Raw genomic sequence first — 16228 nt, 5'->3', positions numbered from 1 at the left:
ACGACCAAACTGGCACAACCTCACACAACCCTACTTCATTGAGCGCCGTTGCTGATGAAGCAAGTGTGTAGGAGCCGGACAATACTAAATACTCATCCTACTTGGTTGACATGATGTGTACAAAAATACATTTGAGAGAGTTAGTTCTGAAATGTATTGCGAGAGATCGGCTGGTACCTGGTGCTGGGAATTTGGTTTCATCAGTACCCGCTAAGCTGCGGTGGACGACGGAGGTCCTTCGTAGCTTAGTAGGGAAAGCACCTGTCGGGATCAAACCCCACCGAAGGGGCGGTTACCCTCCAATACCTTTTCCGAACTAAATCTATCACATGTTGTACATATGCATAATCAAGTTTCAGACATAGTAAAGAGATTTGTAACCTATTCTCGGCCAAGTTTGCTAGCGTGTTTGTCAATGAGCGCCTCTCTAATGACTCCATAACCAGCGCAGCGGGTAATGTACCCTTAACGAATCAAACGCTAAACGCTGTCGATGCAAGTACAGATGCCATAGCGAGAGCAGCCACGCGGCTAAAAACGTCGTACAAATCGGGACCTGACGGTGTTCCGTCGGTTTTCCTAAAAACGAACATTTCCTGCCTTCTGGACCCACTTCATCGAATTTTCCAGCTCTCCCTCTCTAATGGTGTATTTCCGTCCTGCTGGAAGACAGCTGAAATGTTTCCTGTGTACAAAAAGGGAAGCAAGCGCGATATAAATAATTATCGAGGAATCACGTCGCTATGCGCTGTATCGAAGTTGTTTGAGCTGGTCGTCATGGATCCTCTAAATGGTCACTGTAAACATTATATCAGTACCGATCAACATGGCTTTATGGAAAAACGTTCTACATGTACGAATCTACTGTGTCTTACATCATACGTTACAGACAGTATGCTTGCTTGTAATCAAACAGATGTAATTTATACGGATCTAACTGCAGCATTTGATAAGTTGAACCACAGCATTGCGATCGCCAAGCTTGACAGATTGGGAATTGGAGGCAGCCTACTTGCATGGTTTGGTTCGTACCTTACTGAGCGCCAGCTGACAGTTGCTCTAGGCGATTGTCGCTCGGAAAGCTTCTTTGCGATGTCTGGCATACCGCAGGGTAGTCATCTGGGACCGTTGATATTCCTTCTCTACTTCAACGACGTGCATCTAGTTCTAAAAGGACCGCGATTATCATTTGCAGATGATCTTAAAATGTTTTTGCGCATATGCTCAATAGCTGATTGTCACTTACTACAAGACCAGATCGATGCTTTCGCTCATTGGTGCGATCTAAATCGACTTGTAGTTAACCCGAAAAAGTGCTCGATCATAACTTTTTCTCGGAAGAAACAACCGATTACCTTCAACTACTGCCTGTTCGGAACGACTATTGAAAGAGTGCACTGTGTGAAAGATCTCGGTGTTCTATTGGACTCCAAACTGACATACTCGGATCACATTTCATATGTTGTTGATAGAGCATCCAGGTCTCTTGGATTTGTGATCAAAGTGACAAAGACTTTCACAGACATCTACTGTTTCAAAACACTGTATTGCTCTCTCGTGCGATCTACGTTAGAATACTGCTCTGCGGTCTGGAGTCCAAACTATAATAATGGTGTCGAACGCATCGAATCCGTTCAACGTCGATTTATACGGTACGCACTCCGCAACCTTCCCTGGAGAGATCCGCTACGACTTCCTCGCTACGAGAGCCGTTGTCAGCTGATCAGCTTAGAACCTCTGTGTATCCGAAGGGATATATGCAGAGCATTAACCGTCGCCGATATTTTGCAAGGAAGAATAGATTGTGACACTCTTCTGCGGCAAATAAACATCAACGCACAACCCCGACAACTGCGGAGTAACCTAATGCTAAGACTTCCTTTTCGTCGCACAAACTATGGGCTGCGTAGTGCTCTCCATGGTTTGCAGCGTGTCTTCAGCGTCGGTGTTTGATTTCCACTTGACACGAGATGTCCTCCGCCGGTTCTTCACATCATTTTTTACCGACCAGAACAATTGACGCACATAGACTATAGTTAATGTATTTGTGATTGTATTGTATTTTAATCCTTGACAATGTTTTTAATGTAGTGATGTGATATTGTATTTATATATATATATTTTAAACCATCATTGGGGCTGTATCAAGTCTGTTGATGTAATAAATAATAAATATACAAAATAAATATACAAATTGCGTTTGGGGCTTTATTGTCATCGCTAAGAAGCGTTTATTATAATATATACATTAATTAGGGTTTCTGCGAGCATGTACGTACACGCACATTTCACTAAAACGAACACTAAAGCTCCAAATGCAATACAACGGAACGGAAACGGAAAATTTGAAGGTTGGCCCAAATATTTTCTGTCAAATTTTCCGTTTCCGTCGCCGTTCCGTTGCATATTGCGTTATACTAATGACACACTGATGGTATTCGTACCATGGTACAGTTAAACCTCCATGAGTCGATGTTCTATGACTCGATATCGACTCATGGAAGCAAATTATGCCATATTTAAAAATATTTTCCGGGTTACTGTGATGGTCCCTTGAAACAGCTTTCCAAAGAAATTCTCTTCCCCATCTCGATATTTCCATGAGTCGATGGTCCCTTCAATATCGACTCATGGAGGTTCGACTGTACAAGTTGTACCACAGGTGTGTCGCCTTGTACCATGCTGGTACAACGTGGAAAACCATGGTACAATATGTACTAGGGTATATAACCGTGGTATCCAGGTTTCCACGCTCGGTAATGGCGGCTTGTCGGTGTGTAAAAATCAATCGGTCGCTGTACTGTTTGACACTAGCTGGAGGAAAACTCACTGTCGAAAAGGCCTTTTTCCCTTCCCCTCACCCAGGAACGCCAGTGGGCTTTCCTCCAGCTAGTGTCAAACAGTACAGTGACCAATTGATTTTTACACACCGATAAGCCGCCATTACCGAGCGTGGAAAGCTGGATACCACGGTCCTTGTACCTTGTGTGTCTTTAGTATCAGAAGCTTTGACGCTCGGTAATGGCGGCTTGCTGCTGTGTAAAAATCAATCAGTCACTGTACTGTTTGACACTAGCTGGAGGAAAGCTCACTGGCGTTCCTGGGTGAGGGGAAGGGAAAAAAGGCCTTTTCGCCAGTGAGTTTTCCTCCAGCTAGTGTCAAAAAGTACAGTGGTTGATTAATTTTTACACACCGACAAGCCGCCATTACCGAGCGTGGAAAGCTGGATTAGGGGCTTAAAAATATTTTGAAAGATCTTCAAAAAATTAAATGTGTTCATGTCTTAAAATCTGGCATCGCTGTTAGGTCATCAAAAGGCCTTACAGGCCGTTCATTCCTGGGCCTGGTGGTTTCATATTCTGCGTTTCAAATAATTCAAACGATCATATGACCACTGGGAAAGCATCAGACGACAGAAATAGACCAGTGCATGATGACGTAGGTTGACAGTTCACAGAGCTATTTCACCTGGACTTAGTCTCCGGCGAAGCTTCCGATAAAAATGTTTGGTCATTTTATTCGCATGTAGATGTCCTTTGTGATTGATTTCATGCTGAATGCAAAGAATACCACTGAAATACTCGGATCACAGCAATTTTGAACTAAAAATATGAATTTTAATTTTCCCCTTATCGATTTTTCTTCTAACACCTTGTAAACAAGCTCTGTGAACTGTCAAAATAAGTGAGGTTAAGTTAGAGTTTGCATTGGTCTATAGAAATCAAGCAAAATTTTTCATAACGACGTATGTAACAAAAGTAAACAAAACGAGGTTTTTAATACAACGTGACAATCACACGCGGCTTTATATAATACGCATCGATTTTACTGATTTCAGATCTTAAAATTCTTTAATTCAATCTCTTTACGAATCGACGTACACGTAAAAAAATAACATTATATGTTATGGCAAAAAACCATTCGAAAATACTTATACTCTTCATTATACCACCTAATGAATGATCTCATATCAAAAAGCTAATAACATTCATAAGTTAATAAAAAGTATAAGTTTCGGGATGTATGTGACTAATGCGATGTATAAGTTTTTTCTTATACATATTATTAAGCGCCTGCTTTGGCAAAAAAGTATTAGAAATATTAATAATAAATAACATTAAATTTTTTTACGTGTATGTCAAAAATCAATTTTTGAAGTCTCACTGTTACATACGTCGCTTTAACATATGAGAACTAAGAGCGACCTATGTACCAAAAAAGCAAAACAAAACAAAACTGCAGTTGCGTCAATCGTGCACTATGGAAAACCGACCAATGTACAACGACGTGCGTGCAGCATACCGGTGTATGTATAATTTTATCGTTTTTCACAGTGAATTTGAATGAACTGAGATTTGATGTGAAGCCCAAAGTATCCATTATTTTGACAGCTTCATATATCATGAAAAAATGGGTCTTTTCAACTCTTTAATGGGTATTGTCGAGTTTACAGTGACTGTGCCACCAAAGTACTCTTTAATGGGTAAAATAGTAGCCATTATGAACTTAAATAGTTCAACTCAATAAAAGAGTAAACAGCGTTTACTCATTAATGGGTAAACGGCTCGTACGTCAAATTACAGAGTGATTTTTACCCATTATTTCAAAAACGATTTTTGGGAATATGTGTAAAAATCACTCTTTATTATTTAAAAAAGTATTCCTGAAAATATTATAACAAATTTAAATTAAGTAATAACTATACTGCCGTTATACGCATAATTGTCCCATGTATATAGGGAATCCCAGCAAACATGGGACAAACATGCTTATGACGGCAGTATATAACTATGCCAAATCAGCGAATCAAAAGTGGTCTTTTCTGACAGCAAAGTGGTTGCACAAAAGGACAACTAGATGCGTCTTATCTCGTCCCTGCGCCATTTTATTGACATTGAGGCGTGAACTGATTTTAAGGAAATACTTGTCTACTATAGATAGTGGAATATATAGCGGGTGCTTATTAACGCACACATAAAATGTATTTGTATTTTTTTTAGATTTTTGCCAATAAAAATGTGTGGAATTAAAAATATTAGTGCATCAAACAAATCAACACACTGATGAAAATAAGAAAAATGAAATAAATTTGATTTAATCCATTTCAAATTAGAAAATTTCGCCGTATTAGCGCCGTAAATGTTTTAAAAAAAGTCCGAAAAAAATAATTTCCAGAAGAATATTGTATTTTTCACGAATGAATATCGACGAAATTCAAGAGTTGTCAATTTGGTCTTTGAAGGCCTTTTTGACAACCTTTTTATAGATTACCTTACACGCTTACTTCAGTTCACCCAAATATGGGTGAAGAATACCTATAATCGCCAAAAAGTGCACATACGTATTTATGGGTAAACTGAAATTTACCTACTTATAGGTAAACTCGTTTCACCCATATTTAGGTAATTTAATACGAGCGTTTTATAGGTGAATTTCACCCATATTTGGGTTATTTTTTCGCGTTTTTTATTTGGGACCTAAAAATATTTTGCGATAAATAAAATATTTACATGTTAATTTTTGTATAATTTTATTCAACATGTTTTTTATTTTATACAATAACAATATCAGCATGTAACAGTATAAAAGGCGCTCCTCCCTGTTGATAACAAAATAATGGGAATCACGCCACCACTACTATACTGCCGGACATTCCCGATTGATGATCCACTACGCAAAGGATTTCCACGCCTCTACAGATGATGGTTTCGTTTAAGCTCCAGATTCTAGTAGATTGGCTGGTACCAAATAAGTGACGATCACATCCCAGACGGAATTGATAAACTGAAAGTAACGAACGCAACAGTTATCCATAGAAAATATTTTCCTAGAAAAATTAAGCTTACCTATGAAGAAATAGACACGGCGGGTGCAGCTTCACGATCATGATTTACTTTTCAGATTTCCTCCTTTTTTCTGCGCCGGCCGAATCAGTGTGCTCTCTTGTCAATCCAACCTGTAGCTCCTCTAGCTGCATGCAAACAATCAGGCTCCGGAGAGGATTCGTATTTACGGCATTATCCGTCCACAGCGCTTTCATCATTTTTTCCTTTCAGGGGCATCGATAGCTCTGCGGGCAAAGAACTCCGGATGAGCTTGCATTCACCGGTCTGGTGCACGTACAGGTCGATAAAATCGTCCGGGTTCGATGCTATCCGGCAACGAGCATCAGGGAAATAAATCGCTTTGTATGTGCAGTTCCGGAAAAATAGCCTCAAGTTAATCTGAAAACAACAAATTTGATCTTTTAATAACATTAATTTTGTCCAGCAAATTTAAACCTACTTACCGATAAAGTAAACAACACCGGTTCCGTATTTCTTCGGCTTCGGCCAAGATCAGTTTCTTTTTGTTTTGCCATCCTCTGTTTGGAAATTATCAAGGAAGAAAATTGATATGTATTGTCAAGCATCAATTCTAAAATGTTTTATTTTTCAACCAAATATGGGTAAATCAAGTTACCCATATATAGGTAAATTAATTTTTCTAACAATATTGGTAAACTTTACTAATATTCTTGGTAAATTTCACTCATATTATAGGTATTTTATAAGATACCCAAATATGGGTGAATCAGTTACCTATTTATAGGTGAACTGAACTAAGCGTGTAATTTATAAGCACGTGGTCGATTGAGAACAATGGGACTGAATGTAAACATCGAAACACCAGCTGTGGTTTTGTTGCACTCAGGCAAATGAACATACGAAATACATAAGGCAAAAATTATGAATCTACAAGATTGCTGAAATTGGTTAAAACATAAGTTCCTCATGCTTTTCATATTGAGCGCTTTGATTTCATTATTGGGACGTATGTAGTTAATTCGTTGCATGTAATGAATTTCATAAGGCACCTTTTGGTACTTTGTTCAAAGCTAAAATGAAAAAAATCATAATGCATTTTATGAAAAACATCATGCTCATTTTATTTACCCTAATCGGAAGGAAGAAGTTTCTGTCAAGAGAATCATGTTCTTACATATTGCAAATTATTCAAGTCGTGCGGCTGGATTTGACATCGAGGTGGTTTGAAGAAAAGATAAAGTGGAAGTGTTCTCAAAGTGTCAGCGGTGAATAACATAAGTGTTCACCGGTGAAATAACAATTGCACCTACATGCGCAAAGTATCAGTTTTAATTTGAATGAGATACATAAATTTTTCTTCGAATGTAGATTTTGAAACGCGTCCGACACCGCTTACTTATTCATACCCCCTCGATGTCCTCGATTAAGCCGAAACGCGAATTTGAAATCACGCATAACCATGAATGAATCAATTTTAATTACATATTTAATTTTAAAATAACATGGTCTAAATTCGAGAAAATTTTCAATATGCTCAATTTAGGAATTCATAATGCAGCATTATGGATCGATAATATATTGGAAAATGCAATAATAAATTTATAACTTCGCATTATGAATTCATTAAGATGTTTCATAAGAATAAGAAATAAATTCATAAGGCGTGATTATGGGCTCCAAATGCTACTTCTGCAATTCATAAGGTAAAGGTTATGGATTTATTCATGTCTAGCGTACAGCGTTCATAATGCTTCATTGTGATTTCATAAATCAGACTTAAGAAAATGTTATGTTTTGTACTGACCATGAAAATTTATTTCATAATGAGTCCTTTTGAATTTTAAACCCAAAACTTGTGGCAAATTTCCAAAAGGCAGAATTATGATATTCGTTAGCCAATTTGCCTGAGTGTGTAAAAATGATCAGCTTGGAGAGCTGAGAACAATGAAATGGCGGCAGCTGTCACGATCTTGAAGTGAAATGCGCACGGTAACCATCAGCGAAATCGAAAGCGAAATCTGAGAACGACGGAATTTATTTCATGAAAGTCCAAATGGTGAAAAAAATCGCAATATTTTTATTATACATACCGAGATACACAATAATTATAAATAAATTACAAATTACAAATTACAAAAATTAAAATAAATCTTCACGTTTGGCAACAGTGTTATGCACCTCATCGGCCTCAGTGCGGACTGCTCTGGCGTCGGGCTTTGTTTGTGCGGGTGATTTTTCGTGATTTTTCCTTTCGTTTACATCCAAACTCTGGAGCAAAAAACGGACATCGGTTCGTCATCTCCTGTTGTGTCGCCGCGGATCGAATTTATTTTATTTCAGTGAAGAAGAGATTACAAATTGAAGAAGTTTTACGCTACAGTTAAGAATTTTGTGTAAACAGAATCTCGTAAAACCATGTCGGCGGAAAAAGTGATCGATTTGATGGCTGACGAAAACGACGATGTGATTTTGATTGACGACAGCCCCAAATCCAGCTTCTCGGTGGATTCTTCGGTGGATGCGGCCAGCACCGGGACCGAGCCGACAGATCAAAAACCATTCGCAATGGAAGATCCCATTCCGGTGGACATGGATTTAGATATGGATGATGAAGTTATTCAAATTCCCATCAGCAACCAGACGTGAGTACCAAATTGGGACCTAATGTATATGAATGTCATGGGGAAAAATCCTATTAACTCGTATTGGACTCTGATGCAATGTTGCGTAAACAATGTGCCTTTTTTAATATCTACTTTATATTGCACAGATTGTTACACAAATTTGGTAATTTTATTTTGTAAATTTAAAACGTGAAAAGTAGTTTCTTATGCGTTTTGTTTATTGTTAGTGACATATTTAAATGTAGGAAAATCTTCAATAAAAACAAAGGGCTCTTGTAGGGTTTGATACATTGTGAATGCTAGAAATTTTTTAAATCTAGCCTTTTTCACGATTGGATTCCAATCATATGATTTGTTTATATTAATTTGAAATCTAGTAAAAACGAAGATTGATTTAAATACCCCCAGGGAGGGGGGGTATGCACCCCGCCTATATTGACTTCTATGACCCTCTATTAATTTCATCATCTCACAGACGTTCCTAAGCGATAGTGTTCATGTGGTCACTGTTGGGGACGTGTTGATAAAATAATAGATTTTTGGAACAAGATCCCGCCTCATTATCAATTTTTATCAAGTTTCACTTTCAATATCACTATGATCACTTATGATTATGAACAGCTATCTTCTTCATTGGCGCTTTGATGTTGCACGAAGAAGAAGAACTCTTCTCAAAAATTCTAAAAACAATTTAATTAAAAACGGTAAGCAGTACGGGGTTGGACTTTTCTTATACTGTGGTTTAAGTGTAATATTAGAAAATAAAATTTCGAATAGAAATATTGTGTTTATTATACACTGCCCTTCTACGCATAGTTGTCCCATGTTAGTTTTTGTGGATTTTGACTTTTCACCATAGAGCAGTCTATTTTGATGTATACTTTTAGAAAACTCTAAGAGATATCGAACTGTGTTCGGAAAATCATTGAAAACAACATCAAGTCAACTTTGACAGATCCTACAGCTCAGCATAGGGAGATCATTTTAAAATGCTTATAATAAATTCTAGACAAAATGTAATTAAAATCTGATTGATGTATGATACGGAAAAAGTTCCGAACGGTATGATAGATACATTTTTGGAAAATATTCAAAAAATTGAGATAAGTTTTCAGATATGTAATTCAGAACTTTTTCCGCACCGTACATCAATCAGATTTTAATTACATTTTGTCTAGAATTTATTAAAAGCATTTTAAAATGATCTCCCTATGATGAGCTGTAGGATCTGTCAAAGTTAACACCGTCGTGTGTCTTCTTCTTATTTTTACTTGGATTCGTCTATTTGTCCCATTGCTTGGTTTCTACGCAAAATTGTTTCGCGGTGATTAAATTCATCATTATGGCGGATTCTGTTATTTTATGGAGCAACACACATTGAAATAGCATTTTCTGTTTAGATCTTGCAATCTTAGCCTGTTACACTGGTTTAATGGGGGCAATTTGTACAATATTCATTCTAAGCGATATAATCACTTCAACCACGTGGAAGGTTCACTTCCATAGATAAAAAGCATGTTGAGACATATGTCAATCGCAGTAGTCATTCACGAAATCATGCATTGATCGGGGCTGATATGCGTAGAAATCATAAAACAAACTGCTCTATTTCTCGGCATAACTGTCCCGCCAAACTATTTTCATGATCGTTGTCGCAAATTCTATTTGTGAGTAAAAAATAAGAATGATTTCAGTGAAATTAAGTCTTTTGAATGGTTCTGTGATGTAATAATCTTATATTGCATTATGGTTATACGACAGCAATGAAAATTAGTGTTCAATTTCAAATAACATTTTCTCATTTGTCGTTTTTTGAATTTGGTACAAGCATGGTTCTACGCATGTAACAGTAAAAGAAAAGTCCAACCCCATACTGCTTACCGTTTTTAATTAAATTGCTTTTAGAATTTTTGAGAAGAGTTTTAAAAACTTCTCCGTATGGTTTCCCGTGGAGATTTTTTCGACTATCATCTTTCTGCTTCTTTTTCTTCATGCAACAAACCGCCAATAGCAATTGGTCAATTTATTTTTAATAAATAAATTCAATTTTTTTTTTATCTTTAACGCTTCGCTATTATCTCGATCATATCAGTATAATTATGTTTATTTTGTATATCACTATCATTACTTATGCGCCTTTACTTGTTTTCCTACTATTTCACTTTGAATTCAAGTCACATATAAATTACCTATATTTTATTTCGTTTGGTCAAATTGAGCCCTTTAATGCAAGCGATTTTAAATTGACGTCCAATTCAATTTTGAATGAAATGTTTCGGTAGAAGCACCTTAATTTTATCACAAGTCAATAGTGGAATTCCTAGCGTGCGTGATATCAATACATTTACATCATTTACTGTCGCACTTCTGTCAATGCTCGATAGATAAAGCGAGAATGTTTCAATGGGAAATGGGCAGCTATCAATTTCACCAGAGATGTGAGAATTCGGTAAACTAACTGGCGTAGAATGTAGACAGGGAGCGATCGGTTCGAGTTGTTTAACGATGCTTGCAAGTGTTTCCACGATGTTCGCAACGGTTTACTTCAGATCGTCTATTTCGTCCTGCATTGATCGCGATGGTTCGGTGCAGGCAGCGACATCAATTTGCGTACTATCTCGTTCCTTGCAAAACACATCCATGCACTTGTCGCACATCCAGATAATATTACGGGATAATACACACAGCGCAGCTTCAGAAACACCAACACAACTTGCGTGGAATATTTTGGCGTACACACCGTACGGTCATTGTAGTTGTTGATGAGCTAATTGCATTTCACACAATGGTTTTGTCTGTGAGAGCCACCCTATGCATCTCGTAGTTTCAGACACCAACAGCAGCAAAGCAAACCGTCGCCAGATCAGTGATAGATCATTGCAGATGGCTTTTGTTCTATCGGTTGCACGACGGCCGGCCAACGTACATGACCTAGGCCAACGATCACTTTGCCTTTCGATCGTGCCTTTGGTGACGTCATTGATATGAGATAGGCGATAGGAGAGTGATAACATCGGCTAGGTGATTTGAGCAGGAGATATGGGCTATCATAGCTTTTAGGTAGTACCAAACTCACCACATTATTGCTCGGGTTGGAGACATTAGAGAAATCAGGAGATTAGTTAGTTCGATTTCATCCACAGTCGGAAACGGTCCTGCGAGGCCGATTATACGTGTTTAGTTATAAGTTTTTTTTGTTAGAGTTAAGTCGAAATACATGTAGCCTGTTAGAGTCCGCGTTTCAATAAAGGTGTGTTTTTGATAAGTGCCGCGTGTGCGATTATTATTGTCCATGGAAGTACCACCGATCGAGCATCCCACCTATTCCGCTGAGCTATCATCGCTGGTCCTGGTATCCTACATAATTGGTCCTTTGGAACCGGATGCCTGAGGACTGTACCAGCAAGGACCCAACGCTCGATTACCGCTAAAGGACAGCGTACACACCACCCATCACCAAACAATAATTTCATTGTGTTCCACGGAAGAAAAGGAGTACCGCCATCATCTCGCGGGTTAATTATCGAGGCATAAAAGGTTTATCGCCATCGCATCTGGTGTCAAGGGACATCAAAGGATTCATTGTTCTCGAGTTTGCGCGTCGCTTGGGTAAGCACCATTGAACTCGGGACACTACCTCTGGAACTTGGCTCCTTTTGGATGATCTGGAACGGCTTTCGGTTCGACTGGACACTACCCGGTTCGGATTCCTGTTTCTCCAGGTAATTAATCAAAGAATAGTGTATGTCCTACCGAAGCATAGGCTACCGTGATTCTAACACCATTTTCGACTTCTATCTGGACTAAACACTCTTCGACACCGGCATTTGGACTCTTGATGACCAACCGGTCCTGGTGAGGACTATCCCAACATCTGAGGATTTCCATACCCCAGTGCTATACTTGCATCGGCTACCTGCAACCTCGGCATTCGGACTGGAAGAGAAGATCGGATGCGTCGCATTTGCGTGCCCCTTCATTCATCATCGTGCATCATTCACGTCATTCCATTCATCCTGAGAGCTTAGTGCAATCAGCGGCTCTGGTGGCGGCATTCATCGTTACATCGTGGTGGTCATTGCATTGGCGCTAAATTATTAGTTCCGGATTGGACCCTCTCAGCTACGAGTGTATTCATCAACCCTGGTTGCGGTCTACTCGTGAAGTGCATCTACCAGCCCGGCTTGCATACCGCATCTACACACGCCAAGGGATTCCACCAGAAGAGGCGGCGACATCGATTTATCGTCCAGGTTAGTTAATTAGAGCTAGGTATATGTCTGCCGAAGCTTGGGCAGCAGAAATACACGTATTCATTGAATTTATATCCTCTTCGATTGCGTGGACGTGCCCTTAATTTTCCGACCGCATATTTCGGTCGGTTTTGCTGAATTTTGGAGATTTTGGTACGATTCTTGAGTGATTGATTGGTTACAACTGGCGTCGAAGTTTGAGATTGTGAATCATCGAGAATTAGAGCATTCACTCAACCGATTGGACAATTGCGAAACTGTTGGTTCCTCCAGGTAGGCTGCCACGGTATATGTTCCGTCGAGGCTGGAGATTTTGTATACTACATACTGGTTTTCCCTCCTCTCTATCCCTCACGTATAACCGAGAATCATCTTGCGTAGTGGCTGCGCGGGCATCGCTGGAGCTGACGGATTGGCGTTGCTGATCATCCTAGCTGACTTAGCTCAGTGTTTTGCTGTTAAGGTCAGTTAAGCTATAATAGTGTGTGTCTGCCGAATCGAAGGGACTCTACGGTATATTACATCACCTCTCTTTCTATCCCATATTGGCAACCACCCTATTGAGGAACGATGGCACCATCGAAGAAGCCCGTAAAGAAGATGTCATCGCTTAAGCTGTTGATGGTCAAATTGAAGCAGATTGAGGCTGCTTTCAACGATGTCTATCGGATTCAGTAGGGGGATTCAGGAGGCTACATCCCTCACACAGATTCTTCTTCGGCTGGAGAAAATTGACGATCTTTGGGAAAGGTACGGTGCTAATTTGGTGGAAATTCAATCTCACGAAGATTTCGACGAGGAGGATGTGGACGACGAAGGTGAAGGTGATTCTCTTAATAAAAATAGGCAGGAATTTAGTGATCGCTACTATGAGGTTAAGGCAGTTTTAACAGACCAGGTTAGGGAAAGACAGGAACCAGCTACATTGAACCAATCTGTACTAGGTGATCCTCCAGCCCCAGCTGCACTCGAACGTGTACGCCTTCCGCAGATTCAATTGCCAGCCTTTAATGGGGAGATAGACGAATGGTTAAGTTTTAGGGATCTGTTCACTTCCTTGATCCATTGGAAGACAGATTTACCCGACGTCGAAAAGTTGCACTATTTAAAGGGCTGTCTGCAAGGAGAACCTAAAACCTTGATCGATTCTCTTCAGATCACTGCGGCCAACTATCAGGTCGCATGGGGAATGCTGACCAAACGCTATAACAACAGCAAATTGTTGAAGAAGCGGCAAATCCAGTCTCTTTTGAAGCTACCCGTTCTCGCTAAGGAATCTGCCTCGGAGCTACACCTTTTAGTTGAAGGTTTTGAAAAAATCGTGCAAACTTTGAACCAAATCGTACAACCGGGCGACTACAAAGACTTTTTGCTGGTGAATCTGCTGTCGTCGCGTCTAGATCCATGTACTCGTCGTAGTTGGGAAGAGTTCTCTTCAACTAAAGAACAGGATACACTGAAGGAGCTTACCGAATTCCTTCAACGACGCGTCCGCGTCCTGGAATCCTTACCTTTCAAGGCTGCAGATTGCACGAAATCAATCCATCAACCCGCATCCAGGCAGAAGGTATCTGCTGTAAAGAATAGCTTCAGTACCGTGCAAGTGTCCGGGGGACGCTGTCCAGCTTGCACTGGGACTCATCCTCTGTTCCAGTGCGGCACTTTCCAACGAATGTCGGTGGCGGATAAGGATTCGTTACTACGGTCGCATTCGTTGTGCAGGAACTGTTTCAGGCAAGGACATCAAGCCAAGGAATGTCAGTCCAAGTATTCCTGCAGAAATTGTAAGGGTAGACATCACACACAGGTCTGTTTTAAGTCGGAAAGGGATTCCAACCCAAGGCCATCATCCAAGCAACGTGGTACCAACGTGGCAAAAGGAACCCCAGAACCCACTCCATCGACATCTGGCTCCACTTCACCCCAAGTAGCTAACCTGGCGGCTACGGACAGCTTGGTGGCAGGCACAGTTCACCAATGCTCGTCGAAGGTTTTGCTGGCAACAGCAATTGTCGTTGTTCAGGATGACGAAGGCAAAAGGATTCCTGCTCGTGCTCTCCTCGATTCGGGATCAGAGAGTAATTTCATTACCGAGCATCTCAGCCAGCGGCTGAACGTCTTTCGGAGTAAGGTTGATATTTCGGTTCACGGCATTGGTCTGGCAGCAACCAAAGTGAACCAACGGATTGTGGCTACGATTCGCTCTCGTCTTTCGGAGTTCTCTCGCCAGATGGGCTTTCTGGTACTTCCGAAGGTAACAAGCAATCTTCCTACTGCTAACGTCAACATCGCTGGTTGGACAATACCTAAAGGAGTCGAGCTCGCCGATCCATCGTTTTGTGTGTCATCAGGGGTGGATCTCGTTCTTGGAATTGAAGCATTTTTTGACTATTTCGACTCTGGCAGGAAAATCGAACTTGGAGCGAAAAATCCAGCATTACATGACTCCGTATTTGGTTGGATTGTCAGTGGAGGATTCTCCGAAGATATTCAAGGTTTGCAAAGCAGCTGTAACATCGCAACTACAGATCGATTAGAACATCTACTAACTCGATTCTGGGCCATGGAGGAAGCAGACTCCACGAATAGCTATTCCCCCGAAGAATCTCGCTGTGAAGCCATCTTCTCGAAAACAGTTCAACGCAGATCCGATGGCCGCTATTCCGTAGCACTTCCCAAGAACGAAAATGCCATTTCCAGGTTGGGAGAATCCAAGGAGATCGCATTTCGGCGGTTTCTGAGCACCGAACGAAGGCTTATCAAGGATACTAGTCTTCGGAAGCAGTACATAAGGTTTATGGAGGAGTACCTGCAGTTAGGTCATATGCGAAAGGTTGAAGAGGATCCAGAAGCCACTAAACGATGTTTTCTCCCTCATCATCCGGTGGTCAAAGAGGCCAGCACCACCACTAAGGTCCGCGTGGTGTTCGACGCCTCCTGTAAGACTGCTTCGGGATTGGCGTTGAATGAGGTATTGCTGGTAGGGCCAGTAATTCAACAGTCTCTCCGATCAATCATCCTTCGAAGTTGCATGAAACAGATTCTCTTGGTGGCGGACGTTGAGAAGATGTCCCGGCAGATACTTGTGCACCCTGAGGATAGGCCATTCCAATCTATTCTCTGGCGTCCGTCTCCTTTGGAGGAGGTATGTGTGTACGAGCTGAACTACGGAACGAAACCGGCCCCGTTCTTGGCAACTCGTACACTGACTCAACTGGCCATGGATGAAGGAAAACGGTACCCGCTGGCGGCGCAGGCAATTACAGAGGACACGTACATGGACGACGTCATCACCGGCTGCGATAACTTGGAGGATGCCAAGAAGATACAGCAGCAACTAGACGAGATGACAAGATCCGGTGGTTTTCAGCTTAGGAAATGGGCGTCAAATTGTGCTGAGGTCCTGAAGAGTATCCCGGACGACAATCGTGCAATTCGTCTGGCGGAAGGCATAAATCTCGATCCAGATCCATCGGTGAAAGCATTGGGTCTAACTTGGTTACCCGGAAAGGACGTATTCCGCTTTCAATTCGACGTTCCACCG

At 40.6% G+C, this 16228-nt stretch overlaps 2 protein-coding genes across 2 annotated transcripts in view; one reads left to right on the top strand and one right to left on the bottom strand.

Moving 5' to 3' along the window:
* Window positions 1–5597: 5597 nt before the first annotated feature.
* LOC134213175 (uncharacterized) overlaps window positions 5598–16228 on the bottom strand; it is a 70331-nt gene continuing 59700 nt past the window's right edge. Inside the window, exons 6-8 of the transcript XR_009979410.1 lie at window positions 6290–6364; window positions 5847–6224; window positions 5598–5784 (exon numbers count right to left, since the gene is read on the bottom strand). The gene's annotated coding sequence lies outside the window, so the exon portion shown is untranslated. The remainder of the gene's footprint in view (window positions 5785–5846; window positions 6225–6289; window positions 6365–16228) is intronic.
* LOC134213174 (dnaJ homolog subfamily C member 7) overlaps window positions 8039–16228 on the top strand; it is a 38232-nt gene continuing 30042 nt past the window's right edge. The window contains exon 1 of the mRNA XM_062691858.1: window positions 8039–8449. Coding sequence (XP_062547842.1) covers window positions 8223–8449 — 227 coding nt within the window. The 5' untranslated portion in view covers window positions 8039–8222. The remainder of the gene's footprint in view (window positions 8450–16228) is intronic.

Source organism: Armigeres subalbatus, chromosome 2 (genome assembly GCF_024139115.2).
Source record: "Armigeres subalbatus isolate Guangzhou_Male chromosome 2, GZ_Asu_2, whole genome shotgun sequence".
NCBI lineage: Eukaryota > Metazoa > Arthropoda > Insecta > Diptera > Culicidae > Armigeres > Armigeres subalbatus.
Note: the sequence above shows the minus strand (reverse complement) of the source record. Positions and strands in the feature narration are given on the sequence as shown.